Source organism: Haliotis rubra, unplaced genomic scaffold (assembly GCF_003918875.1).
Source record: "Haliotis rubra isolate DU_JTF1 unplaced genomic scaffold, ASM391887v1 Scf1768, whole genome shotgun sequence".
Classification (NCBI taxonomy): domain Eukaryota; kingdom Metazoa; phylum Mollusca; class Gastropoda; order Lepetellida; family Haliotidae; genus Haliotis; species Haliotis rubra.
The window spans coordinates 84,397-106,897 of record NW_025765745.1 but is presented as its reverse complement, the minus strand read 5'-3'; the positions used below and the strand labels follow the sequence as shown (position 1 = coordinate 106,897).

The following is a 22,501-nucleotide window of genomic DNA, read 5'->3' as shown; positions in this document are numbered from 1 at the left end:
CGGTCCACACTTTCAATTTCTGCATTATTATATTTCCTACATTTGAAGGATGAATTAGTAGGAAATTGTTTTCTCCTACCGGTGTGTAACGAGAGCTACCTGCCCCGCGGGGTGGCACTGTCAAGGATATATAAGAGTTACTCAATTTGAATTGGTATTTAGGTCTGCCGAAATGCCAACAGGCGAAGGCGACCTCAAAAGCACCTAACTGAAGAAGAAGAAGAAGATTTGGTCATTCTCGCTGAAAGTACACCACGGCCACTTTATGATGGACGCAAATGCTAAACTTGACGCCCTCTTGAAACAACAAGAAGAGCTACAATCCTCTATTGATAGTAAGATTGGCGCATTAAGAGACTCTACTTTGGGGACAAACCCTGAAGACACGAGATTGGTTGTAAAGACTGCACCTTGTGATAAAGCTAAATCCTGTGAAGCACCGGACATAATACCATCGTCCAAAAACGCAACAATGTTGTGTCCATCAGAACGCCACTTCGTCACTAACTGACGTGTAACCTTAGTGAATACCTAAGGAGCTGAAGTCAGACCAAACGGTAAGACTAAGAATTTGTAATAGCATATATCACCACCAGTATCACACCATGCAAAGATAATCAGTATGAGCAGCATGTCCCAATATTGATCATGACTGTGTTTTCTTGTTACTGCGTGTAACGGTGTTATGTTGGAGAAATCAATTATAGGAGGATGTAGAGGTTAGGATGGATAGTGGTTTGGTTCCACATAGATTTTCTTCAGCTTCTTCTTGTAAAGGGGTGGTGGCCTTGTGGTGAAAGCGCTTGCTCGTCTTGCTGAAGGCCTGGGTTCGATTCCCCATATGGGTACAATGTGTGAACCTGTTTCTGGTGTCCTCCAGCCGTGATGTTGCTGGAATATTGCTGAAAGCGGCGTAAACCCATACTCATTCACTCTTCTGGTATATTTATTCAGACAAATTCACAGCTAACTATTTGTAATATTGCCTCATCTCTGTCTTTAAATTAGCATCGGGCACTTCCTCTTCCGGTAAGACATCTGCTTGATATCTACTCCCACAAAAAGTATTTAATCCTAGACCGATATTTTTAAAGGTTTTGTTTTATATCTGAATCCTAAACTTATTTGAAATTGTCTGGACTGAGAACGTTATAGAGTAAGTGTAGCCAAGCACATTGATACGATATTCAGATAATCAATGAAATACATTTTTTGTGTCTGGGTTTGTTTTGGTTTTGTACTGCGATAAGACGTGGCACCCCACTGATATAAATCGCTATTACTGGAGCGGTGAATTTATTAACACAACTATCACTTGTCAACGGCAAATTGTGTTTCTACATTCCCGTTGTTTGACTTATAAGTAAGCCATTTTTCGTGGCCCATTATGTTTTGCACATGGGTCTTTAGAAGTGTTTCATCTTCGGGACGGGATATTAACACCAGACAGTTGTTTAATTAAGTTAAAATACATTGAAACATTACGTCAGAGCAAGGGTACATATCCGCCCATGGACATGATACTACTATCAACACTATAATGGAGTTATGCTGTTGAGTAGCGCATGCTCAAACGTGAGATTATGACATCAGTACTGGCTAGCTATTCTCGAAACATTCGTAGCCCTACGAACTTCTTAATCCCATTCTTAACACATTGGCTACGATAAGAATTCCTAGGGCTACGAACGTTTTAAGAATAAGGGCCCTAGTGTCTCTGCTATGATGGTGGAATTGGGTTTAACGTCGTGCTTGAGAATATTCGCTCATATGACGACGTGCATGCTTGTGTATGTGTATGTGCGGCTGCTTGTACTAGCCCAGACTTAAGCTGGTTTTATAGTGCTAGCCCACTGACATACCATGCCGCAGTGAAGCAGGAATACCCCACTCAGACACATTATACTGACTCCGAGTCGACCAGTCCTTGTTGTACCCATTAATGCCGAGCGCCAGGCAGGGACCAACAAGTGCCATATTTTAACGTATTTTTGGTATGACGCGGTCGGGGATCGAACCCGACCTTCCGCTCTCGGGCGGACGCTCAAACCACTACACCACGGAGGCGGTCGTCTCTGCTCTGAAATAATTGTACCTTGTGTAAAGACGAACAAATTTCGTTACGTTTAAAGTTTAGTCCGGGTAAACTATAGACCTAGGTTGTTACTACAATTGCCATCAATGTGAACATTTCACCGCAAACACAAAATGTCGTCTTCTTTCTCTACATGGGCGAAAACCTAACGCTTTTTGCCATCGGTTGTTCTGCCCAAATAACGTCCTTCTGTAACATCGGAATGTCCGGCGAGAGAACGATCTTATCAAGCTCCCCTACATTTCTTGATTCATATCTCTATTTCAGCTTTAATTGTTCAGCCCTTGCGTGTCAGATTAACAAGGTACCAAACTAAGGCCACCGAAAACAATTGGGAGTCGGCCGACAGTGTACTTGGGTTACAAGCAAGACTTTATTAGCATTATCTCTTCCGTGTCAGATTACAACACAGACTATCGCGTTGTGTTTGTAGCTTTGTGTCCATGTGATTGATCGTAACGCTCTCTCGAGCATCTTACCGTACAATGCTATATGCGGACCGTTCTCAAAATCTGTGTAGGAGATACGCTGAATATTATCGTCAACGTAAAAAATGTATAGAAGTCGTTCGGTTGTGGAAAAGGATATCTCATATTGACCCGAATAGACTTGTAAGTGAGTGAGTGATTGAGTTTGGTTTTACGCCGCTTTTTAGCAATATTCCAGCAACATCACGACGGGAACACCAGAAATCGGCTTCACACATTGTACCCATGTGGGGAATCAATCCAGGTCTTCGGCGTGGCGAGCGAGCGCTTTAACCACTTGGCTACCCTAAGGCCCCTAATCTGTATGTGGTGAGAATATTTCGCTCATATGACAACGTGCATGCGTGTGTATGTGTATGTGCGGCTGCTTGTACTAGCCCAGACTTAAGCTGGTTTTATAGTGCTAGCCCACTGAGATACCATGCCGCAGTGAAGCATGAATATCCCACTCAGACACATTATACTGACTCCGAGCCGACCAGTCTTTGTTGTACCCATCAATGCCGAGCGCCAGGCAGGGACCATATTTTAACGTCTTTTGAACCCGCGACCTTCCGCTCTCCGGGTGGACTCTCTAACCACTACACAGCACGGAGGGCGGTCACAAGACGTCTGTTGAGTCACTTCAATAACAGGCACAATCAGTCAGATGATTATTAGGAGATACAACATTGCGCTTTCCAACATAATGTATATTTTGCACGCTCGTCCACTGCAGTCAATGAACCGTGAACCGGTGGTTTGGATCGACCTGTCAATACCATGTTAGTAAAAAAATTAGATATTATTGAATTTCAGTTTGTTTTAATGTTATCTCTACTAAAGAGATTTAAGCATTCGGTAATATAACTTCGTGGCAGCATTTGATTCAGGGTATACGGGGTTTTATGTGTGCCTCCCTAGTTAGGTTTTGTCACAAAGCTGCAGCTTGTTCAGCGTGACCTGATGATTGCGCGTGACCGTGTCACAACTAGTTGAGTCTATTATTGTGCACCTTGTGAGTTGATTGTCTGACAGCCGAGACAAGGTCTGCGTTTGACATCTCCAGTGTGGAGAAATCGTCAGCAATGTCCCAACTTTCTTTAAAAAAAAGAAGCTAAAGATGGTTTAATGTTTCCGATTTGGGCTTTTAGGCGACTACTGGCCCAGGACAGCAATATTCCAGTTGAACAAGAAATAGAAAAAGTGATAATTGAACTGTGTGTGGAGAGTGGTAGCGAGAGTGAATCGGATTGTAAAGTAACTGACGTCTTTACGTTGTAAAGTTAGTAAACAAACCTGTGTCAACGCGTGGTATATATGTCGACTGGGGAATTAGCTCATAATTAAGATGAAGTGTGCGTTGATGAAGACGAAGGCATAGTTGAGTTCAAACGTCTTTAGTACATGACAAACAAATACACAAGACATGAGCGAGGTGAGCGGAGTACCTGCTCAACCCCAGGGCGTTTCCTACGAGCGGCATTATCCTGCTCGTGGTCGTCCCAACAGACAGTCCAAATACCGGACTCGTACTCCTTCACTGTCTAGATGTGAGCATACTAAGTATATATACAGTTTTTGACAACAATGGACAGGCGACGACTCATCAATGGACAGACAGAAAAACAATAGCACTTCCTTGACCAGTTGATGTGATGGCAGACACGGCCAAGGGGGATTACCAATGAAGGTTATAAATGTCTTATACAATAATTAATGGGCTGACAAGTCAATTTACAATGCGGTAGTGATAAGGATGTACAGTAGTGATTAAAAATTACAGCTTAGCGTCATATATATATTACAATAAAGTCTCACATGTCTTGACTACATAGGTTTTGGACTTTTAAAATATTTGACGATGGCTGTCCTGAATTAGTCACTATAACAATCCACAAAGGAACGCGATGGATCGGTTATAATGTTAAAATGACTAAATATAGAATCAACATCAACATTATAGCGCCGGTTGTTTCAATAACCTATGCTTGTCGTAAGAAAGGACTAACGGGATCGGGTGGTCAGGCTCCTTTGACTTGAGATGACACATGTCATCGGTTCCCCAGCACGGGAGCCGAATGATGTTAGTCACTGGTTTATCTGGTCTTCGCAACAGACATACCTTGATTTCAAAAGCGGACCTATATCCTATATTGTTTTACTACTGTAACATCGCGGGATTTAACAATAGGTACTCCTAGCCTCACATTAGATCGTGAAAGTGAGTCTGCTACCGGCATCTTTCGTCATTATATATTAAGATATGTGATTCTTTGATTCAGATTTGTACTACCTACCGGAGAGATCTTCTTAAGCGAAAAATGACCGTCAGTCAAGCTGTTCAAAAACCTTACCACAGGTATGAGTATACATTTTGTGAGTGGTGAGTGAGTTTGAAAATTTTTTGTACGCCGCACTCAGCAATATCCCCAGCTATATGGCGGTCTGGCAAATAAATCGAAGTCTGGACCAGAAAATCCAGTGATCAACAGCATGAGCATCGATCTGCGCAATTGGGAACCGATGACATGTAATCCAGCAAGTCAGCGAAACTGACCAATTCGATCCCGTTAGTCGCCTCTTACGACAAGCATAGTCGCCTTTGGGCGGCAGAAGCATGGGTTACTGAAGACCTATTCTACAGGCGGTACAGACTTTCTAAATATAGAGGAAACAGTAAAGGTGGGTCTCACCTGTCTCCTGAATTTCAAGCTCAGATTGGGTAAATCAGTGGAAGGAAATGGCTATTTGATCGATATTAAATCATCAATAAACCTGAAGCTTAAGTTAAACTTCTTGGCCAAATTACCATGTTTTGATTTTGCCAACCCAAGTGATGTTTTCAATCTATATTAATTCCTCCAGGTCGATCACAATTAACTGGGTGGAATTGTTCCCCGGTTCAACTTCAAACTGGAGCTAGATTTCAGTTGAAAACAATTATGCGAATGAAGTTAGTCCTCTTAACTAGGGGCACGTACGGGTTTTCTCCTTGTTATCCTGCATTTTTCAAGCTCATTATCCCACGTGAACTGGCTTTCTTGGTTGATTAATTCTTGTTTCATTCCATAACTTAGAAAATGTTTTCTCGCATCCTCCATTACATCCAATGCTTATGTTGCAAAGGTGATTCTTTCCTTGAACAGCATTCATTGAGTTCCCGAAGAAAACCATTAGGTCACGCAATTAAAGTATTCATGTTCCAAAATCAAAATCAAAACATAACAGTACGACATAGCTCATTGACCAAAACTGATTGTTTGTTACCCGCAGTTTGTTACCTGCAGTTTGTTACCTGCAGTTTCTTGTGTTACCCGCAGTTTGTTACCTGTAGTTTGTTACCTGCAGTTTGTTACCTGCAGTTAGTTACCTGCAGTTAGTTACCTGCAGTTTGTTACTTGTGTAACCTAATGTTTACTTTGTAGATCCCGTGGTCACATCGTGTTACACACATTCATCGTTACATATCTGGCGTACAATATACCCCAGTACATTATGCCCAGCCTATTATAAAAATACATATTCAGTCAACCCTTAAAGATGTAGGGTGTATCATTTCATGTTCATGAACCTGATAATTATATATATGCTACAGGATTGGTTATTAGGCCTCTTCACGATAAATTACATGTTAACATAAAACATGCATTCCCTTGACAAAAAATAAAAAATAATGTTATCTCCTGTTTAACATTTGACAAAGCGACAAAACCTCTCCTGGGATAATATTAAAATACTACATTTCCAGGTCAACTGCACCCTCTCAGCGTCTTAGGCATGAATAATTACCCAACCATTGATTAAACGGGGTGCTCGAGAAAAGTCAAGGTCACCTCGCCCCACCGTCGGTACACGTAAACTCTTTCAATGGTAAGTCAGTTGTTTACCAGAAGAGACATTCACGGGGACAACTGGTTAAAAGGGTGGGACATCATGTTGATAATTGTAAGTGGTTCTTCATATCTGGAAATGCAGCCAACATGTCCAAAACGAAGGCTTTTGAGATCCCCAACCAGGTCCCGAATGCTCACAACCCAGCCAAACAGCCACCGGGCATCAGTGGAACACCTTTACCAAAAATCATAAGTCAAGATGATTATAGTCATTTTACCCAACCAAAATTAATATGACGTAGTCGATACTAGTAGTGGAGTAAATCGTATGTATCCTTATGAGGAGTGAGTTTAGTTTTCGCCGTAGTCAACAATATTCCAGCTATATGGCGGAGGTCTGTAAATAATCGAGTCTGGACCAGACAATTCGGTGATCAAGAGCATGAGCATCGATCTACGCAATTGGGATACGATAACATGTGTCAGCCAGCCTGACCACCCGATCCCGTTAGTCGCCTCTTCTACAAATTGATTACTGAAGATCAAATCCAACCCGGATCTTCACGGGTCTGAATCATCTTATGGCATTTATTGCAAGCTCCCATATAGTGTGTTTAAAGGTCAATCGGGGACAATTGTATCCACTAAGTTTGATCTAGCTGGGGAAACGATGGAAACATCACCTGTGATATTCTTATGGCAAAGCACAGCTTACATTCAATAATAACAACAAAATATCCTTCTGAAAATAACAAACATGCAGTTCAACCAAGTATCACCAAACATGTGCGTTACTGTTTCTTAATCTCAGACAACTGTTCTGTAGAAACTCTAGAAAAGCACCGAATGAAAATTATAAGTATGTTAAAATATTCAATTAAACATGAGGGCTGACGTTGTGTTACAGCGTAACTCTAGCCTTTAATAACGATTACATCTTATTGTATCCTTCGTGGCGACTTCGTGGCGTGTATCCTTCAATTTCAAAACCCAAAACCGGACTAAAACCATGTGTCCGCCTTATGTTGAAAAATACCGATAAATTTACGTTTTGAGTGACTATGATGTTATGGAGGTAGCGGATGTCCTGGCTTGAATTATTTGTACGCTGATGGAAACATACATGGATCAACGAAACTCAGTCATAAGATTATTTAAGCATGGCTCCCTGATAGAGGGAGAGACAAACGTGATAGGAAGTGTTCCAACACGTTTGTCATTAGTTTGTCGAGATCAAATACTTGGGAGCTAACGTGGTAGGAAGTGTTCCGTTCAACACGTCTGCCATGTAGTTTGTCAGATCAAATACTTATATCGAACGTGAGGGAAGTGTTCCAACACGTTTGTCATTAGTTTGTCAGATCAAATACTTTATACCGCTAACGTGATAGGAAGTGTTCCAACACGTCTGTCATTAGTTTGTCAGATCAAATACTTATATCGCTAACGTGATAGGAAGTGTTCCAACACGTCTGTCATTAGTTTGTCAGATCAAATACTTATACCGCTAACGTGATAGGAAGTGTTCCAACACGTTTGTCATTAGTTTGTCAGATCAAATACTTATATCGCTAACGTGATAGGAAGTGTTCCAACACGTCTGTCATTAGTTTGTCAGATCAAATACTTATACCGCTAACTTGATAGGAAGTGCTCAACACGTCTGTCATTAGTTTGTCAGATCAAATACTTATACCGCTAACTTGATAGGAAGTGTTCCAACTCGTTTGTCATTAGTTTGTCAGATCAAATACTTATATCGCTAACGTGATAGGAAGTGTTCCAACACGTCTGTCATTAGTTTGTCAGATCAAATACTTATATCGCTAACTTGATAGGAAGTGTTCCAACACGTCTGTCATTAGTTTGTCAGATCAAATACTTATACCGCTAACGTGATAGGAAGTGTTCCAACACGTTTGTCATTAGTTTGTCAGATCAAATACTTATATCGCTAACGTGATAGGAAGTGTTCCAGCACGTCTGTCATTAGTTTGTCAGATCAAATACTTATACCGCTAACGTGATGAGGAAGTGTTCCAACACGTTTGTCATTAGTTTGTCAGATCAAATACTTATATCACTACCGTGATAGGAAGTGTTCCAACACGTTTGTCATTAGTTTGTCAGATCAAATACTTATACCGCTATTTCAGATCAAATATGTCCTATACTCTCTGTAAGACTTTACTTAGTTAAAAGCCTGATATCAATTCAATGCAGAGCCTACATATTACAGTATTGTTAAAAAAATTGTTATCATTAGTATAGTTTGTTCTAAGTATATTTTTATGCGAAAAGGACACCTCCTATAACCATGTGTGTATCCGATATAAGAAAAAATTGATTTAATAATCTCTCTCTCTCATAGGTTTTAGGAAATAATAAAGCCATAAAATTACCAACAGAATTTAATTTTGCATAAACTGAGCAATGCAGTGGCTGTACTGCCCCTTGCCAAACTCTTCTAAAGGCAAAGGCACATGGCATCAATGACATGCCCTGGGGCAGTTACCTCTTGGGAGGGTTATTGAAAAGTGGCAAAGGAATAAAACGACATAAGAGTAAAATGACACATGGTTGAATGCAAAATAGAAATTTAACGGAAAATGATTTATAAAATAAATTTTAAGGTAAATAAGTGTTTTGACCGTAACACTGGTAAACTTAGAAAAGATAAGAAATTTCATTACCGATTACAATTGAGAGGCACGGTATTGGTAATACTCTATGTTCATGCATTTCCTGAAATACTTAACTTTCAATTCATACTTGGAAATGTCTGCAAATCAGGTCGTAGCATACACATAAGCGTATCACATAAAATCATCTACGTCATACGGCAATGGTGTATGTAAATTAGATTAGTGGGATTCGCCGGTGTACTCAAAATCTAAACATCAGTGAACTTGTACCAGAGATATAAGCAAATGGCACCGAATCCGTTCTGTTGACCAAAGTTTCACTATTCCTGCAAATATTATGTTCGCTATTGTTTTTTTCAATAATTAGAGAAATCTTTCTAACCAAAATGAATATACCCAAAAGGCGTTAACAGGTTGTTTGCATCGGTTCATTGTAGAAAACATGTATCACTACATGCGATGGTATAATGCGAAGATTTCAATGTTAACTTTGAAGTAATATAGTTTATTGCCAGTTAAATTGTAATGTGAAATTCAAAGGCTTAGGAAGTACCGATAAGCCAAGACTCGGTTGATATTCCTATATGACAATGAATCCTGTATTTATCAACATGAAATATTGATAATATGCACTGATTAGCGAAGATGATCTATCATATCCAAGTATTACAACACTCTCTACGCATTCGCCAAGATATCTTCGTGTCGGAAATGACATTGTCAGTTTTAAGGACATATTCAGCACAGAATTTAGCCCAGAAATATATAATACGTAAGCAACTCAAGTTAATACTAAACAGAATACAATGTAGTCTAAGACACAGACGCCGAATACAGTCCGAGTAAAGCCCTGTATCGTGTACTCGTTTGGGTGAGTAGTCAACTGACTGGAATACCTATTAGTCTAAGACACAGACGCCGAATACAGTCCAGTAAAGCCCTGTATCGTGTACTCGTTTGGGTGAGTAGTCAACTGACTGGAATACCTATTAGTCTAAGACACAGACGCCGAATACAGTCCAGTAAAGCCCTGTATCGTGTACTCGTTTGGGTGAGTGGTCAACTGACTGGAATACCTATTAGTCTAAGACACAGACGCCGAATACAGTCCAGTAAAGCCTTGTATCGTGTACTCATTTGGGTGAGTAGTCAACTGACTGGAATACGTATTAGTCTAAAACACAGACGCCGAATACAGTCCAGTAAAGCTTTGTATCGTGTACTCATTTGGGTGAGTTGTCAACTGACTGGAATACGTATGAGTCTAAGACACAGACGCCGAATACAGTCCAGTAAAGCTTTGTATCGTGTACTCATTTGGGTGAGTAGTCAACTGACTGGAATACCTATTAGTCTAAGACACAGACGCCAAATACAGTCCAGTAAAGCCCTGTATCTTGTACTCGTTTGGGTGAGTTGTCAACTGACTGGAATACCTATTAGTCTAAGACACAGACGCCGAATACAGTCCAGTAAAGACTTGTATCGTGTACTGGTTTGGGTGAGTAGTCAACTGACTGGAATACGTATTAGTCTAAAGACACAGACGCCGAATACAGTCCAGTAAAGCTTTGTATCGTGTACTCATTTGGGTGAGTTGTCAACTGACTGGAATACGTATGAGTCTAAGACACAGACGCCGAATACAGTCCAGTAAAGCCCTGTATCGTGTACTCGTTTGGGTGAGTTGTCAACTGACTGGAATACGTATTAGTCTAAGACACAGACGCCGAATACAGTTCAGTAAAGCCCTGTATCGTGTACTCGTTTGGGTGAGTAGTTTTTACTATGCATGACAGGCAATGGGGAAAATCCAATTTGAATGTGGAGCATTAACGAATAATTTTTTTTCAAATGGCCACAAATATTCAGTTATACAGCGTTGCCCTGTTTCAGATTTGTAATTGTGATTGTCTCAAGGGCCCGTGCATCCTTCACTTTCATTGGGCTGTCAAATAGATGTATCTACCGAAACAAAGACTTTAAAGATATTAAGCGAAACTGTTGTGGCAATGTTCCTTCATGAATACACAATGCCGCTTAGAAAGTGGTCAGTTAAAACATATATATATATATGTTGTATTTGGGATCACACTTTCTCAGGAAAGTACCAAATCTGGTACTTTTGACAGGTTGACTCACATCCGGGATTCGAACCCAGAGTCAGGCACCTTATTGCCAGCACACAAAGTCAACAATTTAACCCACCCAGCCATCGCGAGGCCGCGGATGGGACTCAACCCACAACAAATACTAGAATCGGTTCTTTACAAAGAAAGTGTAATCCCAAATGTAGCATATGTTACAAATGTCCCTTCATGTTGAATTATATGGCATGTATGTAATTTAGAAATAACTTCGAAGTAGTGGTGTTTTCTTTCACTGCAGAATCAGCAACGATTTTTCTTTTGACGATGACACCGCCAAACACTACGAGTGTAATGTCTTTTCCTTTGATCCAAGGTTTGTATATACGCTTGTTAATGTCTGCTGGTACGTTATGTACTCGTTCGTTCGTTCATTCGTTCGTTCGTTCGTTCGTTTCTTAAATTGCTCACTCCGCAATATTCCTTATGTGTCGGATGTCCTAAGTAAGCAAGCCTGGTCAAACCAGTGGCTGATATTATGAGAAGTGGCAGATTACGACGACGCAATCAACCAGGCCCGACCAGCCGATCCACTAAGTCGTCCCTTACAACAAGAACTGGCTTCTGTGGACCACTATAAAAACTCTGATGGTGTTATACATTGTCTAATAAGAGGTGGTCTAATAAGAGGCCTATATCCGCCTTATACATTGCGTGAGTGAGTAAGAATGGATTTAGACCGCTTTTAGCAATATTATGGCGGGGGACATCAGAAACGGGCTTCTTACATTGTACTCATGTTTGGAATCGAACCTGGGTATTCGGCGTGTCGAGCGAGCGCTCTAACCACTAGGCTACCCCTAATGTGAAGTTTTATAAGAATAATGCCATGAAAGGTAACAGATTCAAGAACACGCACGACATTCTTGCGGGCTGGTTTTGTAGATTGTACATCTGCTTCCGGCATTTTTAGCAAATATAATGATATATCGCTGCGAATTTAAAAACAATATGTTAATATATACGTGAGTGAGTGAGTTTAATTTTACGCCGCACTCAGCAATATTCCAGCTATATGGCGGCGGTCTGTAAATAATCGAGTCTGGACCAGACAATCCAGTGATCAACAGCATGAGCATCGATCTGCGCAATTGGGAACCGATGACATGTGTCAACCAAGTCAGCGAGCCTGACCACCCGATCCCGTTAGTCGCCTCTTACGACAAGCATAGTCGCCTTTTATGGCAAGCACATGGGTTGCTGAAGATCTATTCTACCCTGGCATCTTCACGGGTTTAATATATACGTAATCAACTTTAATCTTTGACGCTGGCTTATACTACATTATATTACATTTCTGGGAATGTTTTAGTCTGACGTTTGTAGGGTCCTGCATTTTTGTCTGCACATTTATTTTAAACTTCCAGCAGGAGTATGGCATCAAGGTTTCACGAATGTTCAGTTGAAAAGTATTTCAAGCCATTTTTGAGTATCTGTGTTTTTTAAATTTTATGTAGCTGAAAAAGATTATATCATTTGCATATTCTACAAAGCAAATCCCATGTATGATTCTTAAACCCTATTCAGAAATATACATTTGGAAATTTTAGGTGAACCGCCGATAATAGTTACATAAGAATATGTGATTAACAACTATTTTGTTTTCCTTCTTTTAGTTGTATCAAAGAGGTTTACTTCATTAAAAGAAAAATCAACCATGTTCATGCGCCAATATACAATCCTTCCAGAGGGGCACGGGGCGGTGGGGTAGCCTAGTGGTTAATTGTTGGCTCGTCAAGCCGAAGACCCGGGTTCGAATCCCCACATGGGTACAATGTGTGAAGCCCATTTCTGGTGTTCCCCCGCCGTGATGTATATTTTTTAAGCGGAATATTGCTAAAGCGGCGTAAAACCATACTCACTCTTTCTATGCTTACCAAGTTGAGTATATTTGGCCATCAAATGCAGTATTTCGCTTAATTTAAATGTAGTGAACATTTTAAGCTGCAATATTTGTTTGTTGGTTAATAAGCATCGCGCTCAGCAATAATCCAGCTATAGTGCAGAAGTCTGTAAATAATCGAGTTTGTAGCAGACAATACAGTGATCAACATCATGAGCATCAGTCAGGCAGTCCAGAGGGGCACGAGTCGCTATTCGGTTTATCCCCAGATAACACGAGTTGATCACGAATGGAATAACCGATGCTTATCCAAATGTTTTGGGTACAGGACGGTATTTCCGTTCGTTTTGTGTCGCCTGCTACGGATTTTGGTAACGCAATGAATCTGCGGATGTAGCTTTGGAACTGGGTGAAAGAATGTCCTTAAAATAAGTTCGTTGTCATCTGATCAATCCGCGCATATGTGATGTACCCTGTGTGTACCAGTATGTATCCTTATACAGCCGTTAGGTACATCACATCACACGCACCAGCTAATATTACGAATGACATACCTCACGTGCTTTGAGTTTACCATTTGTATCTAACATTATTGTTGATATTTGGACAAACTGTGTCATAAACATCGTCTATTATCGTTGATGCTGTATTATAGTAATAACAGTGATAATAATCATATTTCAGTATGACCCAGGCATCCTACCAGAGGTCGCCACGTGTCCGATTTTTTAAATCAGGCCTTGGCGGAAAAGACCAGAAGAGCAATTCCTGGGATTTACAGACATTGACGACCATCAAGAAAATGTTGAACCACACCGGGGTCAGTGACATTTTGAATCATCTGAAATTATATATTTTACAAATATTTGGAAATTTGCTCCTCGTGAACTAGGAATCTTCTCTCTTCTCTAAACTATGTACCATGTGTCATTTAGAAAGTAGTCAAACGTAACAAGTGTCAAAGTTGAGTTTTATATTTTTGGGGGGTCGTGTCCCGATCTGGGCTTCGGAACCACGTTTACAGAGTTCAAATCGCCATGCAAAATCAGCGACTCCCTCTGCCATCGCGGCTTCCACAACTGGTATTTTAAATCACGTACTCTCGGCTGGGTTCACTCAGGTTCCAGAGTTGGAAGTAATTGTAATTCGAATTTAATTATAGTTGTTTTTAATGTCGCAGCACAGGTCATTTTAGCGACATAAGTATCAAGAAATTATATAATTAATAAACGGTGTATTCCATCGGTGGCCTCTCTGTACCGGCTTCTGTGACACTGCTACAAACAGGCGTACATCAGACCGTATTACCCTCGAGAGAAGCGTACAACAATAGTGTGATTACTGTGTAACTTGTTGTTACCTTGCCTGGCGCCCGGACAAAAGGGACAAATTAAGGTGCTTTCTAATTTGGCTACACTACCAAACACACACAAGTCAGCACTAGCACAACAAGACACAACTATACATGGATGTACTAGCACAACAAGACACAACTACACATGGATGTACTAGCACAACAAGACACAACTATACATGGATGTACTAGCACAACAAGACACAACTATACATGGATGTACTAGCACAACAAGACACAACTATACATGGATGTACTAGCACAACAAGACACAACTATACATGGATGTACTAGCACAACAAGACACAACTACACATGGATGTACTAGCACAACAAGACACAACTACACATGGATGTACTAGCACAACAAGACACAACTATACATGGATGTACTAGCACAACAAGACACAATTACACATGAATGTACTAGTACAACAAGACACAACTACACATGGATGTACTAGCACAACAAGACACAACTATACATGGATGTACTAGCACAACAAGACACAACTACACATGGATGTACTAGCACAACAAGACACAACTACACATGGATGTACTAGCACAACAAGACACAACTACACATGGATGTACTAGCACAACAAGACACAACTACACATGGATGTACTAGCACAACAAGACACAACTATACATGAATGTACTAGCATAACAAGACACAATTACACATGAATGTACTAGTACAACAAGACACAACTACACATGGATGTACTAGCACAACAAGACACAACTACACATGGATGTATGTCCCTTTAAGTGAATCATGTTGAACACAACAAACCCGTTCTTCATTTCATTCCTTTGTATTCGGGGCCGGTGGGTAGCCAAGTGGTTAGAGCGTCCTCCCGTCACGCCGATCACCCGGGTTCGATTACCCACATGGGTACAAAGTGCGAAGATTTCTGGTGTCCCCCGCCATGATATTACTGGAATAATGCTGATGGAGGCGCCAAACTAAACTCACTCACTCACTGCTTTGCTGTTTCTGATATTGTCAAGAAATGTGTTAGGATGTTCTTTTAATACATTAAAGCCTCTTTGTTTCTTTTCCAGAAATATATTGATGTTTTAAAGATGGACATCGAAAATTCAGAATGGCCCTCGCTACCCAACATGGTGTCATCCGGCGAACTGTCGAACGTCGGACAGTTTCTCGTGGAATATCACGGACCTTGTAGCAACTTGAATGACTGCGTCAGCAAACTGAAAATATTGAAAGACGTCCATGATGCAGGATTCAGGAAGTTTTATGTTCACAAAAATCATAACTGTGGAATTACTAATGCCTTATTTCCAGTCATAAGGACATTTTGCTATGAGATTCATTACGTGAATATCAAGCTTCAGTGAAGTCCATGTTTAGTGAGTGAGTGAGCTTAGTCTTACACCGATTGTAACAATATTCCAGCAACATCGCTGCGGCTTTGTTCAGTGAGTGAGTGAGTTTAGTCTTACACCGCTTGTAACAATAATCCAGCAACATCGCGGCGGCCATGTTTAGTAATTTTCCCACCACTTCAGTTGGTGCCAGTTCATGTTTATTATAGTCGGGGGGATTGGGGTCCAAATGGTAGAAGTTGATAGTTAGCACGTGACAGATCTCACACCGGGACCGAGTGGCCAATGTTCCCAGGGAGATCCGCGCTGTCACCAACACACATGCAGAAGTCGGACGGCAATTCTTCATCGTCGACGTAGTCGTTGGTGAGGCGACGGCCTTGGTTTCTGTCGTTGAACGTAAAATCATTACCCACCTTTTCCCTGATACCTGTTAGCGTCCTGAGCACGCTATGCATGGCGTTTAAGCGCAATACAAGCAGACGATACTATTATTATGTTTTACAGATTAAGATGACAAATGCAGCAGAGAGGGTTCAGGTGATCCTGGCACAATCAGGCTGGTAAAGCTTTTCATCAGCTGAGAGCCCTTGTCTCCTCTACACGCATCCCAAACAGCGAATGGAACATCTCCCAGGAAACGCTGCCTAGTCGAACCCACCAAGAACTTTCCGGAGAATATGATGGCTCCCAACACTGCAGCCTTTTGCATTACCCAGAGTGTCAGAGGGGTTGTCCTCCCGGTGGAGAACCGGGGTACTCTCCAGATCTACGCCAAGAGATCAGGAGGTACCAAACCAAGGGCATCGAGAAAAATGGGGAGCCTGACGACAGTGTGCTTGGGATGCTTTTCCTGAATCTTGCCAATCACATTGCTGTCAAAAGGGAAAGACAATTCAATGATATAAATACATTCAATGGCTTTATCAAAAAGGACAAGATCAGGTTTGTTGGCAGGAATTCTTCTGAGGCTGTATATGGGTCTATTCTACAGAAGTTTGAAAGCAGCATTTTCCATGACGCCCTGGACATGTTCAGGGTCGTACCATGGATGGACCTCAGAGTCAAAGCCACAGGAATGGCGGAGACGGTTGTAGAAGCAGCGAGCCATGCCATCATGCCTTTCAAGATATGCAAGTTTGTGCCAAGGAAGGGCATCCATTGACAAGGTGTTAGACAGTCTCTGTGAATTCATTGCAAAGTAGACCTTTCATATGGACATTTTCTTTAAGAGTCACATTTTGGCGATAACGAGTGGGAAGTGACTGGCCCTGAGCCGCAAACAGAAAGCCCTCAGTTTCACATTTAAGACCAGCCGACTTCATCCCGGCGAAGGAGTCGGTGGCTTTGCTATTCTGTTCCGGGTATTGCACGTACACACGATATATATACATATATATATATATAATCTTAATCCAGAATATTTTTTCCCCAGAATGATAGCTCTAGACAGCATTTGCTGCTATATTTTCCTGAAAAACATATTTCAAACTTTTCACAAAAATATATTTTCACAGGGAAATTACTGAAATTAATTGATTATATTTTAGTATTCTAACAAATATTTAATACCATATTTAAGCAATGACAAAATAGCTCTTTCAGCAAAAGTCATTATTCTATTTGGCTATAAAATGTTATGTACCAGATGTAAAACAACAACTTTCCATGCATTTTCTTTGGGGCGTTTGTGGGGTTGACAGAAGTCAGTATACAATCTATATGCATATACGATGAAAATTATAGCCTAGTGCTAGTTACATCGACTGAAGCCTGTTGTGGGGGCGTATGGGGGGTTAACTATGGAATACTGTAAGAGACATTCTCGCGATCTCGACCTTAGGCTAAACAAGCTAAAAATGCCAAAAGTGCGAGAATGCGAGATCGCGAGAATGCGACATTTGTACATCCTGTCAAATCTCGCATTCTCGCTATCTCGACTTGTCAAATATGGCCACAAAAATACGAAATCGCGAGATCGCGAAAATGCGACATTTCATTTTCTCGCGTTCTCGCGATCTCGCGTTTTAGACGCTGTCGTTGTGCATGCGTAATATCATAAGGTCAAGGCGCATGCGCATCTTAGTAGTGCTGTGGTCATGCTTCTTTCATGATTTTCATTTCCCAAGTAGCATTTAGCAAAACTATGACATAGCTTAAAAATGCTAAGTAATTTACATACACGATGTGTAGGGTAGTGTATATAAATACGCTCCCGTTGTTACAATTTCCTATGTACTTAAAAATCCTCAACGTGTTAAATATAATTTAACACACGAAATTGTGAATATGAATGTCCAATAAAAGTCAAAACATGAAAGTGTCCGGAAGCTGGAAATATCTTAACTTCAGTGAGTGATAAAATAGTGCTTAAAGCCGCATCAATTCGCAGCTACACCGTCAGTTATACAAACAATCACAGACCAGTGGGTTTCTCCATGATGCAATATCATATACGGCTAGCATATTCATTCAAACAAAATTCTAACAGGCCAATTTGTAGCAGTCGGCTAAAATGAGCATGTCTGATGTTTTACTCGACACCATATTCGCTACTTTAATAGATTTTCTTCCGCTCCCACCTGACTACAAAACATCCTGCTTTATACTATTCTTTTGTCTTATGTCCATATCGTGGTGGAAGAAGACACCCTGTAATAACAATACTATTTTTATACACGACAAACATAACATAAAATCACATCTGATGAACATGTCATCATAATAAATATAGTGCATAAATGTGCCTATCAACAATCATATACAGGTATTACGCGTCGCAATATCACACAGGTGACTTACGTGATCACGTGTTTACAGTGATATACAAAATGAGTGTTGACATAAAGACTTATAATAATACATGGTATAATAATGAAATAGACAATAGATACTGTACAAATAACCTATCCTGTGGGTGACACGAGAATGGGTTTGCACATCCAGCAGCCGAACAGTCATCGCATGCAATAACCTATATAGGTACCACACACTGATCAAATGTAATCTTTGTCAGATACATACAATATACATGGTAGATGAGATATATCAATCTTACATGATACAGAAAATAGTTACCAAAGAAGAACAACTAGCCAGCATATTGACTGGACATGTAGAAAACTACCATAAGCACATTCATACAAGTTTAGTTTTTTTTGTAAAGTATTTTTATTCACTTTACTTGGTTACATTTGAACAAGATATGTGGGTAGAGTAGAATGGTACAGGTTGCATAATAAAAAGCTGACAGTGTATAACATATGGTACTGGGAATATAGATTAACAATTGAGATGCTAGCTAATATTACAGAGAATTAAAAGACTAAAAAATAAATTACAGGACTGCATCTAGGACATTCCATTTTCTGTAAAAATGTTTCATATATCCTGGAATGAATCCTGTTTGATTTTCGTTTATAAGAAAATTCAAAGTTTTTTTAATCCTGTTTGTTATACAAGTACTTATAACTTTATACAATGCGTTTAGGAGAGAGATAGGTCTCCAATTCTTTAGGTATCTTCTATCCTTACCTGGCTTAGGGATACATGTAATTACTCCTCTATTCATTGTCGTAGTCATAGAATTCTGGCTGAAAGTTACTTTTATATATCGGTGAATCCAAATTTTCAGATTTTTCCAGAAAAATTTGAAGAATTCGATAGGGAAGCCATCTAAACCTGGACTTTTGTTATTTTTCATTGATTTAACAGCATGCGAAAGTTCTTCGACACTAATATCGCGCTCTAGTTCATTTGACTGTTCTTTATTTAAAGGAGTAGCAATATGTTCGAATACAGCTTTAATGTCTTCATCTATGTCGCAATTAGATTTATACAGGTTTTCATAGAATCGCTTTTGTTCCACTATTATTTCTCGTCCACCTGCTATTTCTTCACCATTATCACGAATAAGGGAGTTAATAAGTTTGTTTGTATAGTTTCTATTTTCTAAATGGCAAAAATAATTTGTAGGTTTGTCTCCTTCTTCATACCACTGGATTCTATTTCTAACTTGGATTCCTTTTATTTCTTCTTCTTTTATTTTTTCCAATTCAATTTTACTTTTAGATAAATCAGCAAGAATTGTTTCATTAACGTTTTGGAAGTTACTTCTTATTTCATCTTCTATATGACATATATTCTCCTCTAGTTCTTTATATTTTGCAGTTCTGCCTTTCTTAAGATATGAAGAGTAAGAGATGGATTTTCCTCTCAGTTTCATTAAAAATGTCTCTAAAAATAGAGTGTCACTGATAGTCAAACGTAAGTGTTCATCATTAATCTCGTTTAATACTTCATCTGAATATGTAGGGTCTGCGTATTCTCGTTTTGTTTCATTAAGTAAGTCAATTACCAGTGTTATATATTCCTCTCGTCTCAATAATGATGTGTTAAACTTCCAATAGCCGCGTCCCTTTTCCTGATTTTTTTGTGTTGATAAAGATAACGTTACAGCAGAATGGTCACTTTTATAACCAGGTATGATGGATATATTACTATTTATGTTAAAGAGGTCTTCAGGTACCAAGAAGAAATCTAATCTGGCTTGTTGGCGAGGATTCTTTTTCCACCATGTATACTTTTTTGTTTTAGGGTTTAACTCTCTCCATGCGTCTATTAAGTTTAAATTGCCTATTTGGTCCAAGACAGTCTTACGAGCCTGTGGGTTATTAATGTGTTTATAGTTTTCAAGGTCTATGGAGGGGTCTAAGACAAGATTCCAATCTCCACACACTGCAATTGAATCGTTACCCATATTTACAATCTTATCAAATAAAGATATATAAAAGGAAGGACTATCAGAGTTCGGTCCATATACATTTGTAAGGGTTAATCTTATGTCGTCAACAGTTATATCTTAAATTATGTAATTTCAGTAGTATGGGGGCCTTTATGGCGTCAAAATCTATTTTAAGCTATGGGGCTTTATAGGGTCAAAATCTATTGTTAGACTCCACATAGTCTATTTTTAGATGATGAGTCACTGCTCTCTATTGTATATGGAGATCTATGGTGTGAACATCTGGTGTGTTTATTTTTAGATGGTGAGTCTTTGTCTCAGGGCTATATTGAGACCTATTGTGTGCACACCTGATGTGTCTATATTTAGAATATGAGTCATGTTGTACATGGGTTTTCCCACAACTTATGTTTAGACTCGGGTGGGTATATAAAGTCCACCAAACAGCCTCATGTCATACTCAGTCTCTGAAGTCATTAGTGGATATACATTCAAGTAATTGCACACATTATGGATATACCAGAGTGCATTTCTCATTGGATTATACTGTGTGCACTGGATTACTAAACAACCTTGGATTATACTGTCTACTGGATATATATTTTCATCAGCCTCTCAACTATACATCAACAGAACATCAAAGTAAGTTACCCTTCACATTTGTGGAAACATCAGAATAGGGAATTGAAACAACTTACCTCATGGCATCCATAGGAAATCCTCAGCACACATACGTCCATGAGCACATATGTCCATGAACAGCACAATTTCACTTAGAATAGTTCCATGAACAGATAGATCCAGTCCAGCAGGTATATCCATTATTGAGGCAAACAGTGGTGGTAAATCTAGATGTTTAGAGGGGTTGGAACAAGTAACCCATTCATGTGAAGAAACAGATTGCTTCATACTGTACTCCAACAATGAATGACTCATTTGCCCACCCGTAAGTCCGACCTACAGCCATTCAAAGCTATGTTTGCGGGAAGGGAATCCCCTCTCCCACCCAAGCATGAAGATTAAGACAACAAACGTATAATGGAGTGAAAAATGAATAACTTCAAATACATGTTACCGAGTGTCCATGTTAATACTGTTTTTCTTTCTTTTAATTTGCGACAGCCTCCGAGTGAGGTGTGCCATGTTCATTCTACCATAACATTGCCTCTCCCTACGTTCAATGACCCGAGAAGCATGACGGCCTTCACGCCCATTGAAGAAACCAGATCATAGATCGCGTCCCCCGCCGCCATTTTGAAACCCAATGACACTATTGAAATTATAAAAAATGAAAATCGTGGAAATCATAGTTTGTGGAGAATATTAGAATCCCTGTAGAATCGCTATGCATACAGAATATTAGAATCCCTGTAGAATGAGCAACATGTGTTATGTCAATCCAACACAATAATATGAATAAACTTCGGTGTGTCATACAAATGTACATGATATACACTATTCATGCGAAAATTATGCGTTCTGTGTACTATGTTTAACGTTCGCATTAAAAACAATGACAACAACATGCTTAACTCCCCCAATATCTGGATGAAAGTATGTCACTATTGCGTGTCAGGCTGCCATATTGAATGTTTAAGACTTGCACAAATAAAATGTTAGTATTTTTAACATGAATTCGAGCTCCGTACATTGGGAATGTAACACAAACTACCTGGACAATCCGACACCAAAAAAAACCATGTCTTAAGACAAACATTTTTTTTCCCTGTTTGAAATATACAATGACTACAGAAATACAAAATACATAGAATTAACACAACCTTAGCATGTATTACAAAATGTACATGATATACACTATTCATACGAAAATCAACTTTTACAAACGTTCTGTGTGCTATGTAACACCCATAACGTCGTTAAAGGCATCCAGACCATGAAAACAACGTGCTTGAAATACTGTTAGACACTGCATAGATCGACTTACCAGTCCAGAGTTAAAAAATCCACAATACATCCATCAGATTTGTGTATTATAATCCATAAAGTCACA

General features: G+C 39.7%; 1 protein-coding gene across 1 annotated transcript; it reads left to right on the top strand.

The window, feature by feature from the left end:
* Window positions 1-9,895: 9,895 nt before the first annotated feature.
* Window positions 9,896-15,840, top strand: LOC124273119 (probable methyltransferase-like protein 24). The gene is made up of 4 exons (XM_046708340.1): window positions 9,896-9,914; window positions 11,432-11,506; window positions 13,718-13,853; window positions 15,462-15,840. The coding sequence occupies exons 3-4, from the start codon at window positions 13,719-13,721 to the stop codon at window positions 15,756-15,758; spliced, it is 432 nt and encodes a 143-aa protein (XP_046564296.1). The 5' UTR covers window positions 9,896-9,914; window positions 11,432-11,506; window position 13,718; the 3' UTR covers window positions 15,759-15,840.
* Window positions 15,841-22,501: the final 6,661 nt, after the last annotated feature.